At 30.4% G+C, this 10,369-nt stretch overlaps 1 protein-coding gene across 4 annotated transcripts; it reads left to right on the top strand.

Moving 5' to 3' along the window:
- The first annotated feature begins 473 nt into the window (after window positions 1-473).
- LOC122848541 lies at window positions 474-9,435 on the top strand. Of its 4 annotated transcripts, none has more exons than XM_044146681.1 (3): window positions 474-974; window positions 4,372-4,472; window positions 6,495-9,435. In XM_044146681.1, exons 2-3 carry the CDS (start codon window positions 4,428-4,430, stop codon window positions 8,226-8,228), a joined length of 1,779 nt encoding a protein of 592 aa, XP_044002616.1. In that variant the 5' UTR covers window positions 474-974; window positions 4,372-4,427; the 3' UTR covers window positions 8,229-9,435. The 4 variants fall into 4 exon arrangements, with proteins under 4 accessions (XP_044002616.1, XP_044002617.1, XP_044002619.1 ...); XM_044146682.1 differs by lacking the exon at window positions 474-974 and adding an exon at window positions 2,309-2,406; XM_044146684.1 differs by lacking the exon at window positions 474-974 and adding an exon at window positions 3,288-3,306.
- Window positions 9,436-10,369: the final 934 nt, after the last annotated feature.

Below are 10,369 nucleotides of genomic sequence, written 5' to 3' on the forward strand. Positions count from 1 at the left end.
TGGTTGATAAAAATAAAAAATAAAAAAAATAATAAAAAAATTCCCATTGAATAAATATGGTATATTGGTTGGCCACTTGTTCCCCACTACATGTGACCATCTGAATTTGTGTCAAGTTCGGAAAGAGGATTAACGATTAGGATGGTGGCATTTAAGAATGGGACAATCGTGCCAAACGGGAAAGGCCAAGAAAAATGAGAATTGTATCTGAATCTGGCAATTGAAGAGGAGAAAAATAAATGTGATGATGCTGATGATGATGATAGTGGTGGTGGACAAGTACAATAGTAAAATAAAATACCTATAAATGAATGAACATACATGTTGAGATAAATATATGAAAAAATATTGGTGGTACCACTCTCAAGTGAAATGAGAAGATATTTCAAAGAGGGGAGAGTATCAAAAATAATAATGAGTTGACTGGATGGTGGATATCTTTAAGTATATATACACGTGGGGGATGTATACACTCGTACTAAAGTTGTTCATGAAGGATATTGTGTGTATTTGCCGGTAACACGAGGGAAGACCTATATAACTGTACCATCGTGTCTGGGTCAGGGGGCGGGACACCACGACGTTATAGTATACACTGTATATCGGACAGGTGTATTTCATTCCAACTCGACGAGTTACCGTGTGCACGCATCATCATCATTATCATCATCAACATCATCAACAATATATATTATCATCAAAATTCATCGCTAAATCTAAATACAATTCAGTCTTCACACTACTGTCTTTGGATTAGTTGTATTTACATCAACATTTATCAACAAATTAATTTATTTTTTAAACGTGTTTAGTTTATTAATATATTTTAATGAATTAATAATTTTTTTTTATATTTAAATTTTATTAATTGTTTAAATAAAATTGTGTGGAACAATAGTGTGCACGTGAATATTTTTTTTAGTGAAGTGATTTGCCAAGTTCTACACGAGTTTCTGATCTTTTTTTTCAAAAAGGTATTTAAAAATTTTTTTTTATATATAATTTAAGTATTTTAATACATCAAGTGTCGCATATATATTTTTTTTTAATGATAAATTATTTAGATATTAATTTATTTATATAGAAATAAAAAAACGAAATAAAATAAAATGTTGTTTATTTGTTTAATATATACTGCGAGTAAAAAGGATAATTGCAAAAAGAGAGTAAATGATGAATAATAATTACGCACGTGTCCGGTCTATTAGCACACGTACTACACGCTCGATTGGATCGTTAAAAGCTCATCCCTATATATATGCAAGTAATCATTATCGTCATAGTTATATATACAAGTGTATGTTTATGCATTATTATTAAATTCATACGAAGCTTCTGCATTTCTGATGATTTAATGTTCCACACATGTTATATACATACAGTCAAGTTTAATTAGCCACGTACCAACGATTAAGTTATATTCTCTTTGAGTCGTTGGAAGGCTCGTTATCGCCTCATCTCTCACGTCCACACATACTTCCTTCCATAACTCAAAAATCCTTCTTCCGTTTCATCAACATCATTCAAAATATACAACTCACTTGTTTTTTCATTTTTTTTTCCATTTCATTTTGTAAATCAAGCTTTAATTTTTTCTCCTCTCTGATTTTCATTAACCTCGATTTAAATAAAAAAGGGATCATTATTGCTAAGGAATATATTTATCTTTTTTTTTTTTTCATTTTATTTTTTTACTCTTCATGTCCACGAGAATATTTGGAAGCAAATAAAAAGAGTATATATTATATCTTTAAAAATTCAGCTTCCCCCCCAGGGACAAACATGACCATCGACCAATAAAAACCGTTATTTGTATTTGGCAGTTACCCAATTCCATTCCCGCGTGCTCATTTTTCTGTATTATGCATGTATACCCAGTCTATATGATGACCGGTAAATGTCAGACCAAGTAAAAACAAAAAATTCATAAATAACAAAAAGGAATAATCACTGGCATCAATACCCAATTCAGTATACGCGCATCATTTGTAAAAAAAAAAAACACAAATAAATAAATGAGAATTTATTAAAATTAATCGAATAAAAATCATAAATAAATAAATGAATTTTATAGCCATAGTTTTGTGCGACAAAAAAAAAAAACTATAAGGAAAGAGAAATAAAAAAAATATAAAAAGTTGTATATTCCTAAAATGAAATTCAATGTTAAGGAATTTATATTTGTGTGTGAGATGAGTATGTTATGCTTATCTGGCACTGCCCTCCAGTCATGCTTGATCAATCCGATGACCCGTTGCTTCCAGGACAGGTTCGCACCATTCGTGAGTTCGTCTTCTTTTAGCTCTTCACCGACTCACTTATGGTACTCTTTCGTATCCTCAAGTGTGTCTGCGTCGAGGTCCCGTAAACTAAACCCGACTTGACAACTTCTGTTATCCCAATAAAGTAATTTATCGCTCTTTTAAATTCTATTTTTTTAAATTTATTTTTATTTATTTTAACTTGGTGTTATATTTATCAATAATTATTTTATAAATTTATTTTTATTTTTTGGCTATACGCTAGGCGAATCGCGTGAAAATAAATTATCTAAAAGTAGGTTCGACGAGAGTAAAGTTTGTTACTTTGTAGGCCGCATATTGTGCACGTGTTTTACCCGCAAGGCACATATCGTATTTATCATATTAGCTATTTCATGTTTAGCTTTTTATTTTTATTTTATTTTATTTTCATAGACATATGTATGTTTATGCAAAAGTATTTATAATCGCAAGTCCTACTTTCTTCTATTTTTCATTGTCGTATTTTAAACGTACACATTTAATGTCTAAAATAAATTTGAAAAATAATAGAAAAAAAAAAACAATAATAATAGTAAGATAATTTAGCTATTTTTTTGTACAAGTAAACAAGTTGCATGACTGTTAAAAAAAAAAGTTATAATAATAATTACAATATACTTGATGAAAAAAAATCAAATAATAATAATTTTTTTTTCCACTTTTATATCTTTTCGATATGTTATTTTTTTTTTTTTTTATTTTCAATACCTCGTGACGAAAAATAACGGCAATGCGGAATTTGGGACAGGGCAGTTTGCGTATAGAAACGAAAATCATCAAAAAAAAAAAAAAAAATAGGGGTCAGCCGCGCCCCTTCAAAAGCTTTCTCCCCACTCGAATAATAACGTTTTTTTTTTTTTTCCTCTATTTTAAAATACTATATCGATTCCAGTTTGTGAAGCGTGATAAACACTGATCAAACAAGTCTACATATTTTGTCGTATCTCTGCTAATCGTTGACGAGTACCCCGAAGAAGAGTTTTATGTTTTCAAGACATTTATGGTATTATCAAGTTTAAATATATTCCATACACAACCCTGTTATTTTTCTGTTTACAATTATAAGCATTACACATTATTCTGCTTAAGAATAAAATTTATTTACACATTTTTTTTTATATTTATTTAATCCATTTAACTTCATCAAGCTCACTGATTAAATGATGCATTATTAATTTTTTTTTTTCGCCATTCTTCAATTTTAAGATGATTTTTTTACTGCTTCTCTGGGATTTTTTTTAACAACCGTTAATGATCATATAAAAGAATAAAAAAATTGACCTGAAATGTGTTTTTTTTTTAGCTTGTTTTCTTCATTGGTTATATGGGCCTTTCAGTTTACTTTACCCTGAGAATTAAGCAAATGAAAATAAAGAGAGAATGTTATATATAAAATATAAAGATAGTTGATTTTTGGGTGCACTGAGTTGTAAAACGATTATCGTAAACAACAATTCGCTAACGATCTTTTTGGGTGCATCATCATATAAGAAATGAAGGCGACGACGACAACGTGCACAGTACAAAATAACATCCAAAGAGTGCTTTTACGTACGCCCCATTATTTCGAATACCACGTTTATACCGCAGTATTATATTGCGGTCCAACTATATACATATATATATAAACACAAGTGTATGGTTTTAAAAAGATGTGGCGGCAATTTCAGCAATAGTGTACTTTAAAGCGGCAGCAGCAGCAAATACAAACCCCAGAAGGAACATAATTATATACAGTCTTGAATATCGCGACTTGTGGCCAATTTTACAATATACATTCAAAAGTGCCCAATCAAAATCAATCGACCCGGCAACGCCTTTTTACTTGGCGCTTAACTGAAAATCATGTTATAAACATTCCCACGTGATTACAATTGTTTCAACAACTTATAATAAACCAAACGAAAAAAAACATAAAAAAAAATCCACTTAACCAATAATTGTTTTTTTTTTTTTAACACACTAACTTTTATTATTATTATTATTATAAACATTGTACTTATAAACCAATGTATTTAAGTTTATATTTATTTTTATAATACATTATTATTTTTTTTTTTCTTTACAGTTTAATTGGAAGAATATTTTTTTCGACTTTTTGGTCACCGTGGATGTCAACACGGAATGCGGTTAAATAGTGTGATTCTAGTATGTCTCCTACTCGGAGGGGTAAGTTTATCAAGATAAATTAAAAATAAAATTTAACATTATATTTATATGAAAATGAATTAATGATACCGGATATCCGTATGCTAAAAAAGGTTCTTTAGAATTAAAAATATAATGATGATAAAATGGTAATAATGAAAAAAAGGAAAAAAAAAAAATGGAGATGTATATCGATGAGAGTTGTGTGTTAAGGGGAAAGGGGCTGCACATGACCAGACGTAATTACAGCATTGTAACCCAGATATTGCAAGCGGCAAAGACGAGCCCAATGCCGTTATACCCCGGTGCCAAGTTGACCCAGAGCTAAGGGCGACACAGCCACATGAAATCAACAAACATATACAATAACGACAAGAAGAATTGCCAATGCACCGGTTAGTTGTACCTTGAAATAGGTGCTTGTCTCTCCCACCTCTCCATTTCTTTTTTCATCACAAATATCAACTGCCAAGTTAAGTCCCTGAGATTATATTTCTGCCTACTGCTTGTTGCACTTCATATGGAGAAATGGATTGCAATAAGACTCAAGTTCCACGAGTGAGCAGGGGCAGGGAGAAAGAAATAAAAAAAAAAAAAAAAGAGATACTAACGTCTTCCAGGGATCCCACGGGCCATTTCCTGTCTACCACCCTGCTCCCTTCTCCTTTTGGCAACCCGCGCACGAACGTGAAGAATTTTTTTTTCTTTTTTTTTTGCAAAAAGAAAATAATAAAATAATAAAGAAAGGGGATAAAAAAAAAAATCTAAAGATTCTCTCTTTTATCATTTAAAATCAAGAATATAATACGGTGGTATTTAAATTTTTTTTTTTTATTTTTCTTTTTAAGGTGAGCTGAACCCCTCACCTTCCGTTCGACCTCGACCTTTTCTCGTATATGTACTCTTGTAAGAGAGGTCGTCACACTACTACTTGTCGACACCATACACATCAATTTTATAGTAAAATAACTCCCGTTTTTTATTGTTATCTTTCTCTTTGTTTTATATATATTTTTTTTTTTTGATAAATATATAAACCATAAACCATAAACACAATTGTTTTAAAATAATTATAAACATACAAGATTTATATGGTTTCTAGGACATTTGCGATAAGAATCAATTTCAAGTTTCAAATTAATGTTAGAATGCTTAGAAAAAAAAACAAAAAAAAAAAAAAAAGATGAATAATGATGATGATACTAATACCAAGTTTTAGAAAAATGTCTTTAGAGGTAAACCGTTCGATAGCCACTTAAAAATTCCGGTGTCATGTTGTACCCGTTTCCCATCATTAAGAAATCAGTTATTTTTACGAGGTCGTACCACGTGTCTTCACAGTTGGCCAACGCCTTTTACTTCACCCCCGTAGTGACAAAAAAGATTTGCAAAAAATTTTAAACACGCAAATAGATTAAATTATATTAATCAAAATGATTTTAAATAAATAAATTCAACAAAATACATGTTTGTTAGTTTATTGGAGTGTATAGTCATTTGAATTGAGATAGCAGTGTGTGTTTAGTCACGAGTCATTGGAAGTTGACCGATTGACCCGCAGGGCAAAGTCATGGTGAAGAAAAAAAATTAAAAAAAAAACACATAGACACACACAGTTTAGTCCGTTATGCCCGAGGGTCACCTGTGACGTAATCCGCATTCAGAAGACAACTTGTGATCTTATTCCAGAGGGGGCTATAACCCCCCTTTCATATACAACGCCGCTTTTTTTTTTTTCATCTTCGTTCTACTCATTTTTCTTTTATTTTTTTTTTCTTTATTTTATATTTTTATTTTCCTCACATCCCGTCAACCTTGATTCGACTTCTTTTGCCATATATCATCAGGTTCCTCGTCTTCATGGAATACCGGGAGACAGGTTTATTCCTCGTCTGGGTAATGCTGATGCGAGAATTCCATGTGACCTTAAAAGCATCTAGGGCCATCAACATTTAATTGCTCTTAAAAATTACAAGCAATTTATTACATTTTACTTAATTTTCTATTTAAACATTTATCATTATTTTATTTTTTTGTTTCCAGGTGACAAGAGCTGAAGAAGTTGAAGTTGTCGAGGCAATATCCGGTGAAGAAAATCGAAATGATAATACGGGAATGAATCGACAAGATACTGATTCAAATACAGTTGATCAATTGGCTTTAGAATCATTAAATGATAAAGAAAATACTGGTACATCATCATCATCATCAAATCAATATAAAAATGTTGGTTTACGTGGTCATCCATTGTCATTACCACCATCACGAGGTAATATTGGCTTATCACAACATCAATCAGTAGCTTATCATGGACCACCACCACCACTTCCTGGTAAACAACAACAGCAACAGCAGCAACAACAACAACAACAACAACAACAACAGCAACAGCAACAAACTGAAGCTATGGATAAAATGTACAATACAGCAAGTGGTTCTGGTGGTGAGCCTTGGCCAGCAACAACACCTGATATGCCAAAAATAGTATCACTTGATGTTAAATGTGAAAAAAATTTAATGAAAGTATTTTTAGGTTTTGATAAACCATTTTATGGTATTGTATTTAGTAAAGGACACTATAGTAATTTAAATTGTGTACATTTACCAGCTGGGCTAGGAAGATCATCAGTTAATTTTGAAATTGGTATACATACATGTGGTACTGTTGGTAATACAGAAAATGGTTTATATGGTTATGGTATTGAATCTGGTTCTGGTACATATTTTGAAAATATAATTGTTGTACAATATGATCCACAAGTACAAGAAGTTTGGGATCAAGCAAGAAAATTACGTTGTACATGGCATGATTTATATGAAAAATCAGTAACATTTAGACCATTTCCAGTTGATATGTTGGATGTTGTAAGAGCTGATTTTGCTGGTGATAATGTTGGTTGTTGGATGCAAATACAAGTTGGTAAAGGACCATGGGCATCTGAAGTATCTGGTTTAGTTAAAATTGGTCAAACAATGACAATGGTTTTGGCAATAAAAGATGATGATTCGAAATTTGATATGTTAGTTAGAAATTGTATGGCACATGATGGTAAACGTGCACCAATACAATTAGTTGATCAAAAAGGATGTATAACAAGACCAAAATTAATGTCTCGATTTACTAAAATTAAAAATTTCGGTGCAAGTGCATCAGTATTATCATATGCACATTTTCAAGCATTTAAATTTCCAGATTCAATGGAAGTGCATTTTCAATGTACAATACAAATATGTAGATATCATTGTCCTGATCAATGCTCAGAACCTGGATCACTAGATTCAGCACCAGGTTTACTTGAAAATCATCATCCAGATGTCGGCTATGGTATTCCACCACCATTACCACTTGAGGCATACCTCCAAGCAGCTGCTGGTAGACCACGTGATGAAAGAAGAAGAAAATCTCGAGAAATAAGTGATAAAAGTAAAAAACAAACATCACCTAAAAACATTGGTGTTAATCGTATAATAAGAGTTGTATCAACTGGTGATTTAACATTTGCAATTGATGAATCATCTGACAATACAACAGCATCAGATGAAACAATGATTTTTCCAGTACGTGATAATGCACCAGGATCAACAATGATATGTATGACAACACCTGGATTTGTTATAACATTAATTATTTTACTTGGAATATTATTAGCATCATGTATATTATCAGCATATTTATGGATTCGTTTACGTCCATTTGCAAAAAAAAAATGCATCGTTGCTGCTGCATACAGTGTTAACAAAAAACAAATGCAGCCAAAAACATGTTTTTATTCTTAGTTAATTCATCATCAAAATATTATATCAAATAATTTATTTGTTACCGAATTGACGTCACATTTATCTAAGTCTCATGGTAATGTCATGGTACAATCACTAAAATATTTATAACAATAATCATCATCACCATCATCATCATCGTCATAAAAGGAACAAATGTTTTAGCGATGTCATATTATGACAATTTTTTTTTTTTTCAATATGCATATATTTATAGTAAATAAATAAAATGAAATAAAAAAAAAAAAAAGAAAAAAGTTGTGTCACATATATGTATGACATTTCCATGGGACATAATAATTTTGTGTCGCTGGGAACTTTCGTTCTACCTCTTTTGTCGCAGACCGTGCTTGGCTCGTGAATGTCGTGATGTACGTGGCGCACTAGAGGCTATCAAGTACCGTGACAAAAGCACGATTCCATATACATATGCTGATATAAATACACATATTCCTACAAGTATATGTGATACTTTTTCAGGATGGATAAAAAATAAAAAAAAAAAAAAAACCATTACAATAAAATGAAAAAGTAATAAAAAAGGTATTTAGAAAAAGGAAAAAAAAAAACATAGCAGTATTTACAAATAAATATATAAAAGACAGCAACCTGCATTCACATATCATTGAAATTGCTAAATGCACCGCCACATGACCCCGAAGAAGAATTCACTGACCTTAGAATTGTGAGAGGGTCAGTGAGTCAATGCAATTGTATGGATTCGTGCTTTCTAGAATTGAAAAATAAAACAAATTATATTAATAACAATAATAACATTATAATATTAATAATAAAACAAAAAAATTAATAATAATAAATATGTGTATGTTGACCTTGTCATGTAGACGCAATCAATTTGTATATTAAGCTAAAATGCACACGATTATAATCGTATACGATTCGTCGACTGATTAGTCAAAATTTTCATATTTTATTTAATACGCAGGGTTATTTAATATGGTGTCTATTATAAATATAATAATAACTATATTTAAATTATTTAGACTGTCAAGGACAGTTAAAAACTGATAGATGTATGTAGAAAATAAATAAATAAATAATTCATTTTTGGAGATTATTTTTCTCCAATCTTAGCCTCTGTGTATCTGTAATTTTTAAAAATATAAATTTATAAAAAAAACGGGTGGATACACAAGTGCCTGGTAAATAAAACTAATTATATATATATATAAATACACATTTAAAACAAAAAAGGAAAAAAAAAAAAAAAACATGTACAAGTTATTATTGTAATTAAATGGTATAATCGTATTGAGAATAACAATAATTAAAAGAAAAAAAAAAAACAAATTTATTTAAGGTGATTGTTTCAAACTGTGGTGGAAAAAAAAAGAAAAAAAAAAATTCATACAGGTTGTTGGTGTTTTTTTTTTTGTGTTCGTGGTGAAAAATAGCTAGAAGGGTTGAAAGAGATGAAAAAAAAAAAAAAAATGTAATAAAATTCGTGGTAGGACCGCCTTGAATCACCTGGGGATAACATCTCACCTTTAAATCGTTTTGTCTGCCGAAAAAGCTGTGTGTGCCACTTTCACCATAACGTCAATTATCCTGTTCCATCAGGGTGCGGTGTACTACAATGAATGTGTACACCAAAAGGGACCGCCCATAAAGAATCCGATCAATAAAAAATAAAAAAATAATAAAATAACCACGTGCCCCTATACACTTTTCGTTTATAAGACCGAATAATTTCTCACAATTCACTTGTACACGCACTTTATGAAAATTTTTTTTTTTCATATGATCTCTTGGTATCAGTTAAATTTTAACCTTCATATATATATACAACACACAACTACACCTAATTTGTGTTATTAACATACAAATTGCGGGATGAACAGATAAATCGTTTAAAGCCTGTCGGCAAAATATACCGTTATTCGTATGTTGAAAAGTAAAATAAAAAAAAAACGAAAAAACAAATTGTGAGAGACGAAAAATGCTAAATTATTTTTAAATATATGCAAAGTTAATTTTTTTTTTTTTTTTGATAAAATATTTGACAAGATATACGTTAATATATTTTGTATATTAATCTGATCATACTCGATGTGGTAATAATAATAAATATTTGCTCAAATTCATTAATTAATTCATAGTCAGTTATTACATTTAACGAT

The sequence above is a fragment of the Aphidius gifuensis genome, linkage group LG2 (assembly GCF_014905175.1).
Source record: "Aphidius gifuensis isolate YNYX2018 linkage group LG2, ASM1490517v1, whole genome shotgun sequence".
Lineage (NCBI taxonomy): Eukaryota > Metazoa > Arthropoda > Insecta > Hymenoptera > Braconidae > Aphidius > Aphidius gifuensis.